Source organism: Mandrillus leucophaeus, unplaced genomic scaffold (assembly GCF_000951045.1).
Source record: "Mandrillus leucophaeus isolate KB7577 unplaced genomic scaffold, Mleu.le_1.0 Scaffold60, whole genome shotgun sequence".
Lineage (NCBI taxonomy): Eukaryota > Metazoa > Chordata > Mammalia > Primates > Cercopithecidae > Mandrillus > Mandrillus leucophaeus.
Window position 1 is genome coordinate 6,629,859 of NW_012106475.1, and position 19,105 is coordinate 6,648,963.

Genomic DNA, 19,105 nt, shown 5'->3' on the forward strand with positions numbered 1-19,105 from the left:
ACTTGCTCTTAAAAAAAAAAAAAGACGGGAACCTACTGATGGTGACCTATTTCGTCCCCTCTCACCATTGAACCCGCCCTCTGTGATGTGGGGCTTCAGAGGGCTAAGGAAATACGGCCCCCACAGGAATAATGTTACACTTTAATTCGGTATACTTGAAATAGTACTTTTAGTATTCATATCTCAGAAACATACCTGCTAATTGGTGTTTGTGGTGTGGTCTAGGGTTCCTGCCACCATTTAAAGCATTTTTGGGAGGAAATGTCTTCTATATGATTGAGTCAAAATAAGTTTAAAATGTAGACAAAGTAGCTGTTCACTTTTCAAATCATACTTAAATAAATAATATTTAAAAATAGAGCAAAGGATGAGAATATCAAGAATACTGCTGTTATGACTTTCTGAAATCCTTTAATTACTATTGGCTAATATGATTTAATTTAGCTAACCTGAACATAAGAACACATTGTTTCAGTATTGTTAAAGGAGTAATATAATTTTCTTGAAATTGGCAGAATGCCTGAAAAATGAGAATAATTTTATACTAGAAATTTTAAAGCTCATTTCGCCTACTGCTAAAGCTAAAACCCAGTACCCTTTTAATATATGGTTCTAAACCACTTCAAAATTAAATAAAGCTAAATCCAGTAATTTTCTGCTAAGGAATTTTTCTAAGGAAATAATAAAAAATGTGCAGAAAAATTTATATATAGGAGTTAATAAAAATAATTGGTATATAGCAAAAAATTAGAAAGTACCTGTATGGATAACTAGTTATATGGAGATTATTAAATTCCGAAATAGCCATCTGATTAAATACTATAGAGTTAAAATTTGTATTTTGTAAAATAAGCAAACTGGCTGGGTGCGGTGGCTCATACCTGCAATCCCAGCACTTTGGGAGGCCAAGGCAGGTAGATCATCTGAGGTCGGGAGTTCAAGGGCAGCCTGGCTAACATAGTGAAACCCCGTCTCTACTAAAAATACAAAAGTAGCTGGGCATAGTGGCGCACACCTATAATCCCAGCTACTCGGGAGGCTGAGTGAGACTCAAAAAAAAAAAAGCAAACCACATGGAAAAAAGTTAATTGAATATAAACTTCAGAAAGATTAAAATTGATATTCCAGTTTTTCAGGAAAATATATATAAATTATATATTAATAATTATAAATACATATATACATGCATGTACATGCACAGTAAAATCACTGGAAGATAGTCTAATATTTAAATGGAAACAATGATATTTCTGGTTTGTAAGATTACTGTTTCTTTTTCTTTTTTTCTCCTTTTTTGGCAGTGCTAAATCACCTAAATTTTCTACGTTAAAACTTAAATTTAAGCTTAAAATATTTTTTGATAAAGGCAGAATTTTTAAAATTTTATGTATTAGGTTTTTTTTAAGAGGAGAGGTCTCACTATATTGCCCAGGCTGGTCTCAAATTCCTGGGCTTAAGCAGTCCCCCGGCCTCAGCCTCCCAAACTGCTAGGATTACAGGTGTAAGCCACATGACTTGGCTCAGATAAAAACATTTTTTATACTAGAAGTTAGCACAGATAGGTTTAAGTTTATAATCATTCTTTTTCTTTTTTGTTTTTGAGATAGAGTCTCGCTCTTGTTGCCCAGGCTGGAGTACAATGGCATGATCTTGGCTCACCTCAACCTCCGCCTCCTGGGTTCAAGCGATTTTCCTGTCTCAGCCTCCTGAGTAGCTGGGATTACAGCCATGCACTACCACGCCAGGCTAATTTTGTATTTTTAGTAGAGATGGGGTTTCTCCCTGTTGGTCAGGCTGGTCTCGAACTCCCGACCTCAGGTGATCCACTCACCTCGGCCTCCCAAAGTGGTGGGATTACAGGCGTGAGCCACTGTGCCCGGCCTATAATCATTCTTGAAATTACTTTTAAAGTAATTTAAATGACTACTTTTAAAGTAAAAGAAATTTCCAGAATAATTATAAATGATGAAGAATGATCTATAAATTGGATTAACAGACCTTAATCTAATTTATCTCCACTTTTTTTCTGATTATCAAAACTTCATTGTGGATTATAACCATAATTTTGTTCTAAACACTTTTGGTAGCTTTCTGGTGATGATCATTTGTTACAATGAGTAGGAATAAAGTTTCCTAAGGAATAAGTAGTGCTACTACTGAGCCATTAAAATGATAATAAATGAAAACTCATATTCTTAATAGAACTTTAAGACTAGAATATAATTTCCACAGAAATTATATAATCTTATTCAGAAGTAAAGAGATTGGAATAAGCAACATTTGTGAACTTTTCAGATATTGTGATCTCTTAATGTGTTACTTTTTTAGCATTAAATAATGAAGTAATTTTCAGCAAAAAATTTTAATGAGATCTTATTTTAATAAGATCTAAAATATATACTTATTATATATGCACTTGTGATATTTAATTTCAGAGATTCTTTGAAAACCTTAACCCCATGGGAAATGCGTCTGAAAAAGAGTTTACAGATTATTTGTTCAACAAGTCACTAGAAATTGAACCTCGAAACTGCAAACAGCCACCTCGATTTGTAAGTCTTTTATAATTTTGGAAGCAAGTGTTCTGTTTTTAAAAATATTATTTTCAATGTTTAACAACCTGTTATCTTAAAAATGTAATTGAATGGCTGTTCATAGGTGTTTTGTTTGCAGTAATATACTATTTCTAAAATTACATATACTGTGGGGGAAATGTCAGCCTTTTGATAAAATCTGGTTTATGCCTTATCTTAGTACTGCTTATTTATGTGTCTACTTTTGATCTCTCCTAAAATAATACAAAAAGATGTGAGAAAGTGAGAACTTAATAGGTAGCTGAATGGAACAAAAAAAATGAAAAGACCTGGGAAGGAGTAAGCAAATATATTTTGGTTCTTGTGACTTGATATGACTTCTGCCATTTGGGCTCCATGGTCCATAGTTGCCTCTGGAACCCACCTCTGTCACTAGAATTTGATGCTGTTTCCAGTTACTGCAGGAGTTTGCAGTGGCAACAGAATTAGTAGAAGACAAATTCTAAGTAGCTAAAAGTGAAGCAAGATATAGAAGGAAATAAAAACACAAACCAACTTTGAGTGAAGCAAGAAGTCAGGTAGTTTCATGATACCTCATCTTCACAATTGTGTGATATATGAGGGGACTTCAAAAAGTTCATAGAGGCCGGGCGTGGTGGCTCACGCCTGTAATCCCTGTCTCTAGGCATGGTGGTGCACGCCTGTGGGGCGGAGGTTGCAGTGAGCCAAGATCACTCCACTTCACTCCAACCTGGGTGACAGAGTGAGACCCCATATAAAAAAAAAAAAAAAGAAAAGAATGAAAAAAAGTTCATGGAAACATGGAATGAAAAGATAAATTTTTTGATGGAATTAAAAAATAAACATAAAAATATAAAGTTTATTTTCCAACATAAGCTTCATCAAGTTCAGGACACTTTTGTAAGTGCTAATACCAACCATTTTGTCCATCCCCAAAAAGCTAAAGATCCGGGGAATTTAACCATGTCGATGCAGTCTCTTTTACATTATTAACTGAAGAAAAACGGTTGCCCTTTAATTTTTTTTTATAATTAGGAAACACAAAAAAGTCAGAAGGAGCCAAGTCAAGATTGTAAGTGGATGCCTAATGATCTCCCATCAAAACTCTCAAAGAATTGCCCTGGTTTAATGAAAGGGATGAGCAGGATCGTTGTTGTGGTGGAGAAGGTCTCTTTGGTGAAGCTCTCCTGGTTGTTTTTCTGCAAAAGCTTTGGCTAGCTTTCTCAAAAGAGTCCCATAGTAAGCAGATGTTATTGTTCTTTGACCCTCTACAAAGTCAACAAGAAAAATGCTTTGAGCGTCCTAAAAAACTGTTGCCATGACCTTTGTTTTGTTTTTGTTCTTGTTTTTGTTTTGTTTCCTTGAGACAGAGTCTCGCTGTGTCGCCCAGGCTGGACTACAGTGGTGCAATCTCGACTCACTGTCACCTCCACCTCCCAGGTTCAAACAATTCTACTGCCTCGGCCTCCCAAGTAACTGGGATAACATGTGTGTGCCACCATGCGTGGCTAATTTTTGTATTTTTAGTAGAGATGAGGTTTCACCATGTTGGCCAGGCATGTCTTGAACTCCTGACCTCAAGTGATCCACCTGCCTCGACCTCCCAAAGTGATGGGATTAGAGGTGTAAGCCACCATGCCTGGCCTTTTTAAAAAAAAAAAAAAAAAAAATGGAGACAGAGTCTTGCTGTATTGCCCAGGCTGGTCTCAAACCCCTGGCCTTAAATGATCCTCCTGCCTCAGCCTCCCAAGGTGCTAGGATTATAGGCATGAGCCACGGTGCTTGGCCAACCTTTGCTCTTGACTGATTTGGTTTTGCTTTGACTGGACCACTTCCACCTCTTGGTAGCCATTGCTTGGATTGTGCTTTGTCTTCAGGATGATATTGGGAAGCCATGTTTCATTTCCTGTTAACAGTTTTTCAAAGAAATGCTTCAGGGTCTTGATCCCACTTATTTAACATTTCTGTTGAAAGCTCTGCTCTTGTCTGCAGCTGATCTGGGTGCAATGGTTTTGCCATCCATCTAGTGGAAAGTTTGCTCAACTTTAATTTTTCAGTCAGAATTGTGTAAGCTGAACCAGTTGAGATATCTGTGGTGTTGGCTATTGTTTCTGTTGTTCATCATCAGTCCTCTTCAATTAGAGCAGGAATTAGATTAATTTTTTCCTCAGAAATTGATGTCGATGATCTGCCACCATTGGCTTTATCTTCCATACCATCTCATCCCTTGTTAAAATAAGTTATCAATTTGTAAATGGCTGATTTCTTTGGGGCATTGTCCCCATAAACTTTTCATAAAATATTAGTGATTTCACCATTCTTCCACCCAAGCATCATCATAAATTTGATATTTGTTCTTGCTTCAATTTTGGCAGAATTCATGTTCCTCTGATAGGGATTCTTTACAAACTGATGTGTTATCCTTCTTAGTATCTCAAACTAGGTACTGTTCAGACATGTTATAATAAGTTAGTATGAGTTTATTTTTTGATGGAAAAAAATGAAAGTCATACATAGTTATTTCATAATAGACATTTGCCATGCAGTTTTTGAAAACCCGTCGTAGATCTTACTCTCATTTTACAAAGGAAAATGGTGAGATTCCAAGGGGTTAAATAAGTTTTTCAAGGCTGCAAAGCTAGATATTGGCACAGTTGAGATCTTAACTCAAGTTTTCTGATCTGAGTTCGGTGTTTTTTATTCGATTACTCCTGCCAGAACTTGAAAAATGGGACAGAGATGAGGGTGGGGGACAATGATAGGAATTTTCTCCAAAGATTATTAAAGCACCAATGTACAGGTTGATCATTTAGTATAGGAAGAGGAAAAAAATTATCTTTTTTTTTCTGAAGCATGTAGCATGTTTCATAAATTATGTTCCCAGTAAATGTTTGTAAAATTTATATAGATATTTTCAAAGAGAAGTTTAGGTTCGTATGTTTTAGGAGCAAAATGTGATTTTCACATAAATTTTCAAGAATTTTTTCTCTGCAGCGCTGAAAAGAGACTTACTTATATTCAAATTCATTTTGAAATTAAGCCAGTCAAATCCAGAAGATTCTACTAGAATGATACAGGCTGTCATTGCAGACTGAAGGACTGCACGCTTAAGAACTGTATGCTTAAGAACTAATAAGACTAATAAGGTAGCTCTAAGTCACAGAAACAAAGTGCTGTCTATGCAAATTTGTGACATTAATCATGTTTGCTTTTCCCAGCCTAGAAAATCAACTTTCTCCTTGAAATCTCCTGGAATAAGGCCTAACACAGGCCGACATGGCTCTACCTCAGGTACTTTACGAGGTCACCCAACACCATTAGAAAGAGAACCATGTAAAATAAGCTTTAGTCGGATTGCTGAAACTGAGCTGGAATCAACAGTGTCAGCACCAACTTCTCCAAATACACCATCTACTCCACCAGTATCTGCTTCTTCAGACCTTAGTGTATTTTTAGATGTGGATCTCAACAGCTCCTGTGGTAAGTATTTGATGTAAACCATTTGGTAAAAAAGGAATCCTGTGTCTCAGATAATTCTTATCATTTTAATTAGGGAACTATAGAATCTTTTGCAAACTATGTTAGTGTGAAAAGCTACATCTAAATGTGAAAATAGTGATTAATACAAGAAGTAAAGCATAATTTGTGCATTGTTGATGCATATTATCTTCTAATTTATTCATTCAACAAAGATTTATTCAGTACCTTTTGGGTCCCACTACCAGTCTAAAGGGAGCAATAGATGGTGAGTAAGAAAACAAATAGAGATAGAGGGGGAACCACTTATTGCTAAGAAGAAAAACCATTCTAGGTACAGAAGGTTCTGGGTTAATTTTTTTAAAAACTAACATGGCAAAAGATTGTGATAAAATTCTGTACTGTGTATTGCATATTATTTATGGAAACAATTAAAAAATAATACCATACATGTTACCTTCCTTTTCAAATTAATTTTTCTTATTCCAATAGGCAGCAATAGCATCTTTGCTCCAGTGCTTTTGCCACATTCAAGTAAGTAAGATTTAAGTTCATTCTAATGAAATGACTGTAAAGATAATAATCTGGTTGATTAAATTTATATTTCTTTTGGGTTTTGGCAATATTAAAGAATAAGAAAAGTTATAAATAAATGTAATTATTTGCTTACAACTGTGTACTACTTAAGCTTCACTATAGTTTATTTTCATCATTTTTTATGATCTGTTCTAAGGGCTGTATGGCCTTAAAGAAATTACTTACCTTCCCAACACTTGTTAAGGATCAAATGAAATAACTATACAGAACACCTAGCCCGGCACGGTGGCTCACGTCTGTAGTCCCAGCACTTTGGGAGGCCAGGTCAGGCAGATCATGAGGTCAGGAGTTCAAGACCAGCCTGGCCAACATAGTGAAACCCCATCTCTACAAAAAAATTACAAAAATTAGCTGGGTATGGTGGCTCACACCTGTAGTCCCAGCTACTTGGGAGGCTGAGGCAGGAGAATTGCTTGAACCCAGGAGGCGGAGGTTGTGGTGAGCCGAGATCAGGCCACTGCACTCCAGCCTGGGCAACGGAGTGAGACTCCATCTCAAAAAAAAAAAAGAACACCTAATATACTGCTTGGCATAGAAGGAATAGTAATTTCATGTCAGTTGTCTTTCTTCCTTAACCTTTTCAAATCATTTTTCCCTGGGAATAATATACTAAATGTTTATCAGGTTCCCAGGATATCCTCAATCACTTATTTTTTTTACATCATCTTATTTAATTAAAGCAGTATTTTTAGTACTAGTCTATCATTCCTAATTATTTCATAATTTACAACTTTTAATGCTGTTAACTTTCTCTCTGTGGTCATTTGTTTAAAACAAAACCCAAAAATGAACACAGCACCTTTGGTATAATTCTCCCAATCTGGAGAATATCTGCTCCGAGCATAGTAAAATACATAGTAGCAAAGTTCCCTATCTTATGAGAAAAATAAGGTTAGTCTTTTAAATGTTTAATTTTATATTTAATTTTAGTTTAAAAAATTTTTATCTGGCCATGTAGTGGCTCATACCTGTAATCCCAGCACTTTGGGAGGCTGAGGCAGGATCACTTGAGGCTGGGGCAACATAGCAATTCAAGACTAGCCTGGGCAACATAGCAAGACCCTGTCCTCCCTACCAAAAAAAATTTTTATCAAAGTGACATATTAATAGAATTTAAAAGGGAAATAACGCGGAAACACTTAAAATGAAATTAACAATGGTTCTCTACCTCAAGTCTCCCCACTCCTTTTCTCCAAGGACACTTCCACATTTCTAAATGATGTTTTTATATTCTCTCTTGAGTCATTAATTTTAGACAATGTTTACTGATCTCCTGTTATGGTGGATGAGAATTTCATGCTCTACCCTGTCTATACTTACCACATTTGGGGCAAGTATTCACTGCTATGCTTCCTTTCTTGTATAGCTCTGTTTCCTGGAGTTAATAATTGCCTCAATGTTTAGGTTTGTTTGTGTGTTTGTTTAGGTTTGTTTGTATGTTTGTTTAGCACCTTTCCACGCCCTTTCATAGCAGTTTTCCGTAAAATCAGGCCAATCAGGGAACCTAACAGGGTTCTCCCTTTTCTTTTCTTTTCTTTGCTTTTCCCTTTCCCTTCTTTCTTTCCTGGAATCTTCCGTCCTGGTGCCTTTTTGTCCCCCTGCTCCAGTTTGGACTGGTTGCTACTCAGGTGTTGACCCTGCTGTCATCCTAGAACTTTCTTTCATTGTCATCGTAGAAGTTCCCTTTGCCTCCCTCCTGTGTTGGATCCTTGTTTTTTGATTCCTCATCTTCTTTCTTGATATGCTCCCTGATTTTGATGGGAGTAGCTCCTTTAGTAGCTACGTGAGAAAAGATAAGACATAAGACCTAAACTTTTTAAGTTCTTGTGTATATGGAAACCCGTACACCTTTTTTTGTTTGTTTTCTTTTGTGGAAGCCTATTATACATTTAATTGTTAATAGTTTAGCTGGATATAGAATGTAAAAAGCAATTTGACTCAGAATCTTGAAGGCATTTTCCTCCACGGTCTTCTACCTTTCATAATTCCTGCTGAAAAGTCTAATACTATTCATTTATTCACTTAGTACATAATTTTTAAACGCCTGATATGTGCAGGCACTATTCTAGGTGTGAGAGTGATAGTAGTGAATGAAATAGACAAATATCTTTCTCTCAATGACCTTACAGTTTCAATCTTTTTTTTTTTTTCCTAATACCTAGAGCATACCTACAGTAGCAAAGGGACCCAAATATACAGAGCCTTAAATGAAATAGAAGTTTATTCCTCACAATAGCCAGACCAAGTAGGAAACTCTGCTCCACTGGGTTTTCCAGCTAAGCAGGGCAATTCAGAATTCTCAAGATATGACTTCCATCTCTGTCTTGAGTACCTGCTGTAGTTGTTACCATTTTTTGGCTAGCAGGACGATGGAGGGCAAGGAGCTTTGTTATAAAAACATGATCTGGGCCAGGTGCGATGGCTCACACCTGTAATCCCAGCACTTTGGGAGGCCGAGGCGGACAGATCACCTGAGATCAGGAGTTCGAGACCAGCCTGACCAATGTGGTGTAATGCCATCTCTACTAAAAATACAAAAATTAGCTGGGCATAGTGGCATGCACCTGTAGTCCCAGCTACTCAGGAGGCTGAGACAGGATAATTGCTTGAACCAGGGAGGTGGAGGTTTCAGTGATCAAAGATCGTGTCATTGCACTCCAGCCTGGGGCAACAGAGAGACTCCGTCTCAAAAAAAGAAAAAAAGACAAGATCTGGGAGTTGCATATATCACTTTTGCTGTCTTCCTAAAACTTAGTCATGTAGACCTTCTTAGCTACAAAGGAGGCTAAGAAATGTCTCTAACTCAGAAGCCATTTGCCTTGCCAAAATTCGTGGGATCCTGTTACTAAAAGGAAAAAGGGAAAAGTGTACTGGGAAGCAGCAGGCTCTGCCACAATATGTTGAAGAAACTTTTAAGGCATTCTCTTTATTCTTAATAATCTACAGCTTCACAGTGAACTGCTTTGATGTGGGTTTTTTTTTTTTTTTTTTTTTCATTTTGCCATCTGCTTAATGAGCCCTTTAAATTTAGAGATTCGAGTATTTGATTTCCAGAAAATGCTTCCTATTGCTTTGGTAATAATTTTTCCCCCAGCATATTCTCTGACTCCTTTTGTGGAGCTCCTTTTTCTTATTCTCATACATCCTAGATTGGTCCTCCAATTTTCTTGTCTTTTATCACCTCTTGTCCATCTCTTTGTCTTCTTGTTCTGTTTTCTGGAAGATTATCTTTGAGCTTTTCTACTTATTTTTTTCATCTGTCATAATTTTGAATTTCTAAGAATTCTCAGTTCCCTCTGATCATGCCTTTTTTAAATAGCATCCTATTCTAATTTCATGGATGCACTGTCTTCTCCTATCTCTCTTAGGATAATAATTATAGTATTTTTAAATTTTATTTTTAATTGACAGGTAATTGTATATGTTTATAGGGTACAATCTGATGTTTTGATACATGTGTACATTGTGGAATGATCAAATCATCTAAGTCTCATATCCAGTGGCTGGACAGGGTTGTACCGGGAAAGGGGGGAGACTTTGGTCAATGGATGCAAAGTTTCAGTGACTATAGTTAATACTAATATATATTTCTGAATAGATAAAAGAGAAGATTTTAAATGTTCTCACCACAAAGAAATGATGAATATTTGAGATGATGGGTAATTATAGTATTTTTGAAAAAAAAATTGTTTTGTTTCTAGTGTCTCTTTTCTGACCTTCTTTCTTGTATTAGTTGTAGTCTCTTGTCTTTCATATTGGAGGCTTTCCTTTCTTGTCTGGTAGTATTTCTGTTCATATTTTCGAATGAGGGGGAAACTGATGGGAAGTGCTATATCTATATCCATGGGCACTTATTGACTTGTGGGTTTCACTGTAGAGTGATGGAATGATAACTTTTTACTTAGGAAATCCCCAAATGTTAGAATCTATAGGCATTTTCTTTAGGAATGTTTAGTTTCTCTAAAGAAGGATCTTTGAATCTTCTGCCTGGGGCAGTCTCGCCATGTAGTATGGATATCTGTGTTTTCAGCTCAGACTAGTATCCCAAGTCTGGGGTTTAGATTCTCCGGAGAATAAAACTGCCAGTCTCCTACAGAGGTGGGAATGAGGTCATTGCCTGACCTTACTAGGTAGGGGAGAGGAGAATGGGGTTCTAACTGCCCCTTATCCAGACTCAACCTTTAAGTCTTCTGTTTTCATGCCCGTGCCTTCCTTTGTACCAAATGCCTTTAGCTCCTGAATCCTTATTTGGTTCTGTGGGGGCAGATTTGCTGCTGTTTGTCAGTATTACTCTCTGCAGACATTTGGGTTTCATCTTCCTCCATCTGTCTCCATATACATTATAATCTACCTTCATGAATTAAAGCTTCAGCTTCATGTATTTCCTGGCTTTATTGAAGTTTATTGATATTTCTTATTTTTCTTGTTGTTCTGTGGTAGAGATGTCATTACACTGTCTATTAGTTTCTTAATACTGCCATAACAAAGCACCACAAACTGAGTAGCTTAAAAGAGCAAAAATGTATTGTCCCATAGTTCTGAAGGCCAGAAATCCAAAATCAAGATGTTGGCAGGGCCATGTTGACTCTGAAACTTGGAGAAGAGAATCCTTCCTTGCTGCTTCTAGCTTCTGGCATTTGCTGGCAATCCTTGGCATCTCCTGATTTGTAGATGCATCACTTCAATCTTTGCCTCCATTGTCATATGGCTGTCTTGTCACGAAATGTTTCTTTATTTCTTCTCCTTTTCTTAAAAAGACACTGGTCATGTCATACTGGATTTGGACCCATTTTAATGACCTCATCCTAACTTCATTACATCTGCAAAGACTATATTCCAAATAAGGTCACAATTATAGGTACTAGGTTATGGGACTTCATCATATCTTTTGGGGGAACACAGTTCAACCCATAACACTGCCATTGTAGAAGTAAGAATTCTGGACATTATTTGGAATGATAGTAAAATACGTTTTCCATATAAGAAAATTTTACATTTTGAAATTTAATAGAAAGTTGAGAATAACTGCATAAATTCTGGATATTCTAAAATAAATCCCCAAAGAAAGAAATAAAATATTTATACTAAGTGTGAAAAGTACTCAGATGAAATGAGAAAAAAGGCAAGACTCCATTCACAATGAACATGGGTACTTCACATCAAAGGAAGTATATCTTGTAAGGAACATAGATAATTATAGATAGTTCAGCATCATTAGAAATCCGAAGAATTTTATACAATAGTGAGTTGCCATTTTAGTCTTTTGAATTAATGTGTTTTTTCATTTGTTTTTTGTTTGTTTGTTTTTGTTTGTTTGTTTTTTATTGTGAGCAAGCCTATGGTAAAAGGTACATTACTTATCCCCATGTAAACTGGTATATTAGTATAACCCTTTTGGAAAGCAATCTGAATACAACGTATCAAACCATAAAGATGTTTACACCCTCTGATGTTACTGATTCAGCAGATAATTGAATACTTGGTTTGTACCAGCTACTCTGCTAAGCACAAGAGATTCAGTGGCAAACAAGAAAGACAAAGCTTCTGCCTTTATTTATACAAAATACCCAATAAATATTTGGAAAAAGTCACATGCATGAAGATTGATCCCACTCCCTTGTCTTTTCTTCCACTTCACTTGTCGCTCCGTGGTCTCTCTTGCTGGTTCCTCCTTACCTTCCCAAACTGTTGACATCGGAAGACCTTAGGACTCAGTTTCTGGACCTCTTCTCACTCACTTGGTTGTTCAGTCTTGTATCATTTACATGATGATAATTCCCAAGTTTTTATCTCTAGCCAGAACCTCTCTTCTGACTTCTAGACTCATATATTTAATGACCCATTTAACAGCTCCAGTTGGATATCTTTATAGGAATCTCAAACTTAACCTCTCTGAAACTGAGCTTCTTATTATCCCCTCCAAAGTTGTTCCTCTCACTGCATCCTCATCTCAATTCTAATTACAAGCATCCGGTTCCTTAGGCTAAAAATACTATAATAGAAGTATCTTTTATTTCTCTCCCTTTCTCACACCCCAAATGTGACCTATCAACAAATCTTGACTACTCTCAAAATATATCCAGAATCTAACAATTTTTCACCATCTCCACTGCTGCCACCCTGGTCCAAGCCACCATAACTTTTACCTTGTTTATTACAATAAGCATCCTAACTTCTTATCTTCTCCACTTTAGTATGTTTTTAGTATAGCATGCGGTGGCTCACCCCTGTAATCCCAGCACTTTGGGAGGCTGAGGTGGGTGATCACCTGAGGTTGGGAGTTCGAGACCAGCCTGGCCAACATGGTGAAACCCCGTCTCTACTAACAATACAAAAATTAGCTGGGCCTGGTTGCAGGCGCCTGTAATCCCAGCTACTCGGGAGGCTGAAGCAGGAGAATTGCTTGAACCCGGGAGGCAGAGGTTGCAGTGAGCCGAGATCACACCATTGCTCTCCAGCCTGGGTGACAAGAGTGAAACTCCATCTCAAAAAAAAAAAAAAAAGCCCTCTGGTGGCTCTCCATCTCACTCAGAGTGAAAGCCGGTTCCTTTAAAGAACCTACAGGCCCTACACAGTTTGGGTTTGTTTAATCTGTCAGACCTCATCACTTATTTTCCCCCTTCAGTCAGTCTGCCTTAACATAATAGACACATTATTGCATCAATGCTTTGCTCTTGCCATTCCTGCTACTTATAATACTCTTCAGCCATTTGGCCTCACAGCCTGCTCCCTTACCGCCTTCAGGTTGTGTTACCTTAGTGAAGCCTTCCCTAATCACCTTATTTATATTGCTCCCCTCACACCTCTTTCTATACCCCTTTCCAACCAAATATTTCTTCTCATAATTTATAGGCATTATACTTGTACTTATCTTTCCCTAACCTAGATTAGAAGTTCCATAAGGACATGACTTTTTGCATTTTGTTCACGGTTATATTGCTAGTGCTTCAGACAGTGCATGACAGTATTAGCAGGTGCCCAATAACTGTTGAATGAATGAATGAATGAATGGCAGAAAATTAGAATTAACTTAGATAGATAACTAACATTATAGAAATTGTTTAGTAAATTCTACTATATTCACCAGTTTGGAATAACTGCAGGCACTAAAAAAGTTCATAAAAACTGTAGTCTTGTAGGGAAACGCACTTGATAGAAAATTAAATTGCATTCACACTTCAGCAAGGGTTATTGATTGCCTACTATGGAGAAATATACTAGTTAAGTGGTGACTGTAGAGTCAGACCCAGATTCAAAACTCTCATAGCTTTCCCATCATTCACATATCATCTGCTTCCATGAATGTGTGCGTCTGTTACCACCTAAGACTGGCTTAAACAATAAGAAAACACTCAGACATACTTGGAAGCCTAGAGGAAGGCTGCTTTAAGACTGGTTGATTCAGTGACTCGATGATGTAATTAAAGACCAGGGTTCTTTTTGACTCTTCATTGTTTTGTCCAGATTATCAGCTTGATCTAAAGCTGTTTTTCCTCAAAATCATAACTGGCAAGAGCAGTAAAGGTTGTGTGCTTATTTGTTCAGTCAAATTATATACAGAGAGAAGTACAGACAAGACAGTATGACAACGCTTTTCCAAAAAGGAGCAAGGAACTTCCTTTCCATTAGCCCCCAGAAAATCTCCTTTTAAATTTCACTGGTCTGAATTAGGTCACATGCCTACAGTTAAACTCATCACTCTGGCTAAAGGAATGGGATTACTCTGATTGATTTATACTAATTAGGCCCCATCCCTGGAGCTAAGGGGTCAGGTTCGCTTTCCCTAAAAAAATGGCTACTTGCATGAAAGAGAGGTAGATAAAAATCTGATCATGTTAAGAAAGTGAGTCCCATGCCTACTCCTTGGCTTGAATTGGGGTGCCCTGGGCAGGATTGGCCAACTAAACCAAATGGGACAGATGTAGCACCACCGAGAGGAGTTCTCCCAAAGACCGCACAAACAATGCTGGCAGGTCTGAGGAACATCCTCTGCCTAACCTCCCCTCACCATCTGCCAACCTCATAAGCATACCTTTTGTATCAGCTGTTTCCTCCTGAGCCAACAGGATGCCCTCCTCCCCCCACCGCCCCCCGCCCAGAGGTAACTACAGAGCCACATGATCAGGATAGCAATTTTTGACACAGAATAATTAGTTTGACATATCTACTTGGATGTCTCATAAGCAGTTCAGTTAGATTGTTTAAGGTTAAACTCATCAACTTCTTTCCCAGTTAGCTTCTGTGTTCCCGATCTCAGTATAATGATAAATACGACATAGTTACTGCCTTTGTAACAACAGTGTGAATATAGAGAGATCAAATGGGAAGTTGAACTATAGAAAAAGTAAAAATGAAGATAGTAATTATTATATGTCTGGTTGATCTGTTTAGGGGTATTTTCCTGTCATTTATCATTTTGTAAATTTCCTTTAATGTGATTATATAACGTGTACATTATCAATGAGAGACTTGCAAAGACAAAGAGTTATGTGATATTAACACTACCTTATGGGCTCCTATATGGAGGGTTTTATTACCTGTGTGGTGATGGGCCCAATCGTAGCTGCTTCAAAAATATATGGTCTCTGATTAGGATGGTCTTTCTTTGGAAGTTACTACAGTATATTTAGACATGTTTTGATTTGTGAAAGACTTTTCAGGGAGCAGAATCTCATTAATCATAATTAAATGGTATACCTTCATTTAGCTAAAGTACCCATCATACCCCAGGCACTGTGGTGGTGCTAGAGATACAGAAATAAATACACACTGCCCTCAGAAAGCTTACAATTTAATGGGGAAGATAGATAAACCAATAGTCGATAGTCTGACAAATGCCATAGTAGAAGTATCGACCAGAAGCTGTGATAAAGGTTTATCTTATAATTATACTGTGAATTGTGGTTAAACTAGTCTTTTTCTCCCCCAGAGTCTTTCTTTAGTTCATGTGGTAGTTTACATAAACTAAGTGAAGAGCCCCTGATTCCTCCTCCTCTTCCTCCTCGAAAAAAGTTTGATCATGATGCTTCAAATTCTAAGGTAATCAACAGGACTTTACTCCAACTTATTCAAAGTTGTGAATCTTCAAAATAATGCCCAGTGTTATAAAGAGTCTGTGAATTATACTTTGGCTACCATTTATGGTTTTTCAACATTTGGGTTGTTATATTTGAAAAATACTTTTAGTTGTTTAATCCTTATAAAAACCTTTTCTAAATAAGAGGCTGGGCCAGGCACGGTGTCTCATGCCTGTAATCCCAGCACTTTGGGAGGACGAGGCGGGTAGATCACCTGAGATCAGGAGTTCGAGACCAGCCTGGTCAACATGATGAAACCCCATCTCTACTAAAAATACAAAAAATTAGCTGGGTGTGGTGGCAGGTGCCTCTGATTCCAGCTACTAGGGAGGCTGAGGCAGGATAAGCGCTTGAACCTGGGAGGTGGAGGTTGCAGTGAGCCAGGATTGTGCCACTGCACTCCAGCCTGGGCAACAATTGCAAAACTCTGTCTCAAAAAAAAAAAAAAAAAACAACAACACTGGTTGGGAGGCTGAGGCAGGCAGATCACCTGAAGTCAGGAGTTCAAGACCAGCCTAGCCAATATGGTGAAACCCTGTCTCTACTAAAAATACAAAAATTAGCCAGACATGGTGGTGGGCACCTATAACCCCAGCTACTCAGGAGGCTAAGGCGGGAGAATCACTTGAACCTGGGAGGTGGAGGTAGGTTGCAGTGAGCCAAGATTGTACCATAGCACTCCAGCCTAGGTGACAGAACAAGACTCCATTTCAAAAACTAAAAATGAAAAAGAGGCTGGAAGTACAATTTCTTTCTGGTACAGGTGGAAAAAACCTTTAGTAGTATTCCAAGCATTCTTCAAACTTTCAACTAATGCTTCTCAAAATTTTAAGGGTACATCAGAATTACCTAAAAGGCTTGGTAAAGTCATAGAGCCCCACCTCCAGAGTTTCTGATTTAGTAGGTCTAGGATGGGGCCCAAGAATTTGCTTTTCTAACAAGTTCCCTACTGGTACTGATGCTGTTGGTCCCTGGATCACACTTTGAGATCTACTGCTCTAAGCCTCATTGGAGAAAGGAGCAGTAGATGCCCAGTAAGCAGAAGCTAGACATTAAAATCCTCTTGACATCATGTCCTTTCATGTCTATAAAGCAATAAATTGTCACTTACCTATTATTATAATTAAAATACATAAATTTCTGAAATGTATGCACAAAGCAAGATAAAGAGTTATGTTCTAAGACTTAAATTAAAACATCTCATATATAAAAATATTAAACTCAGCCCTGAATTAAACTAGGAGCACTCATAATCTGATAATTAACCCAGATTAGTTTATTTTGAGCCTCTGAATTTAACTTGATACATAAGAATTTTTCAGACTTAACATTTTAAAAAATTTTTCAGGAGAATAGAGGTATAATTTAATTACTTTTTTTTTTTTTTTTTTTTGAGGGAAATATGAAATCTGATGATGATCCTCCTGCTATTCCACCGAGACAGCCTCCTCCTCCCAAGGTAAAACCCAGAGTTCCTGTTCCTACTGGTGCATTTGATGGGCCTCTGCATAGTCCACCTCCACCACCACCAAGAGATCCTCTTCCTGATACCCCTCCACCGGTTCCCCTTCGGCCTCCAGAACACTTTATAAACTGTCCATTTAATCTTCAGCCACCTCCACTGGGGCATCTTCACAGAGATTCAGACTGGCTCAGAGACATTAGTACGTGTCCAAATTCGCCAAGCACTCCTCCTAGCACACCCTCTCCAAGGGTACCACGTCGATGCTATGTGCTCAGTTCTAGTCAGAATAATCTTGCTCATCCTCCAGCTCCCCCTGTTCCACCAAGGCAGAATTCAAGCCCTCATCTGCCAAAACTGCCACCAAAGACTTACAAACGGGAGCTTTCGCACCCCCCATTGTACAGACTGCCTTTGCTAGAAAATGCAGAAACTCCCCAATGACCTTAGCCATATGTAGTCATTGACACTGGAATGGTATTTGTAAAGTTTTTTTTTAATTTATTCAAAAAAAGACATAGTATTTTAGTACTTTTTACAAATAATGCTCTTACAAAAATGCTACTGATCAAATAAGCTTTTACGAATTGGAAAAATAAAAATACAAAAGTCCTTCACCATTATCCTCAGGTGATCAGTAGCATTGCCTTGTCTTGGATCCTCAGTGCTGCCAAAAGGCCAGTATAAAGAATTTATATTTGCACTGTAAACTCTGCAAAAATATGGTTTAAAGTGACATGATTGCACTGAAAAGGGATAGTGCTTTTGTGAAATTTTTCAAATTTGAGTAATAGATGCCTTTTTAAGGCAGTGAATTTACACAAATATGGGAGGGGTATATGGTGTTACTGATTTTTAAACCTCTTTGACCATCTTCTAGTTTTTACTTCTAGTTTTTACATCTAGGAGAATTATGAATAACACCAACTGTTCTTAAACTCTTTAATTCCATGTCTTAAATGCCGGTATTTGCTGCTGAAGACAAAAATGAAAAGTAGGATGAAAATAATAGAATGGCACTGTGTTTATTATTTTGTCAAAATGTAATCAAAGACTACATAACCCAATGATGGAGGTAAAAAGGGCATGTATCTCATTCAGATGTGCCTTTTGTTTTTGCAGACTATGACGTCTTTAGCTAATGAATTGCCTATTGTTATGGAAAACAGTTAATATGCCATGTATGTACAGTTTTGTTTATATTGTATATTTAAAGATACTGCTAATAATCTATATAAATTTAAGTGACTTGAGGCCTATAATACAATCTGCTACTTTACTAATTCATAAATTCAAAAAAAATTCTATGGCATAGGAACCAACTGCCTTGCCTTCAACACCTAGTAACTTTCTCTATAAATCTCGTGTTAACTGAAATTTTTTTTAAATATATTTTTTAGATTGGTAATATTTAAACCAGCAAATACTTAAAGCTTTATTAAATGTTTTAATCAGATAAGTGAGTAAAACTTTTATTTGCCATTTGGATGCCTTTGTTCAAAGTGATAAAGAGTGTTTTGCTGATAGTGCTGTAGCAGCAGTTGTAAAGTAGCCAAAAGCCACGTTGTTTATTTACTGGTCTGTGGCCTTTTACTGTGCTTTGTATCAGAGTTCTTAACAAGATTAATAAATCACCCCAGTCTTAATTTTTAAAAGACTTTTAAAATATGTGTTTTCATTATAAGGAACAAAGGGGGAGATTGTTGAGTCCTGTAGAGAGAGAGACACACACACACACACACACATTTTTCTTCAGTGTTAAATGTGAGCTGCAGGCTTCTAGCAACCACTTTTATGAATTCATACAAAAAACTAGGAGCATACTAGGAACTTGAAAAGCAAGATTGTAAGATTATAGCCATCTTTCATAGGATCTTGGAAGCTGCTTGCATTTAAGCCTTGTAACTACTCTGTAAATCAAGTCTCCAACTAGGTAA

The 19,105-nt window shown here is 37.3% G+C and overlaps 1 protein-coding gene across 1 annotated transcript in view; it reads left to right on the forward strand.

The window, feature by feature from the left end:
- The window catches only part of SOS2 (son of sevenless homolog 2 (Drosophila)), a 112,613-nt gene extending 93,790 nt beyond the window's left edge, over window positions 1-18,823 (forward strand). Inside the window, exons 19-23 of the mRNA XM_011999760.1 lie at window positions 2,436-2,552; window positions 5,774-6,035; window positions 6,525-6,566; window positions 15,559-15,668; window positions 17,103-18,823. Of these exons, the coding sequence (XP_011855150.1) occupies window positions 2,436-2,552; window positions 5,774-6,035; window positions 6,525-6,566; window positions 15,559-15,668; window positions 17,103-17,612 (1,041 nt within the window). The 3' untranslated portion in view covers window positions 17,613-18,823. The remainder of the gene's footprint in view (window positions 1-2,435; window positions 2,553-5,773; window positions 6,036-6,524; window positions 6,567-15,558; window positions 15,669-17,102) is intronic.
- The last annotated feature ends 282 nt before the right edge of the window (window positions 18,824-19,105 follow it).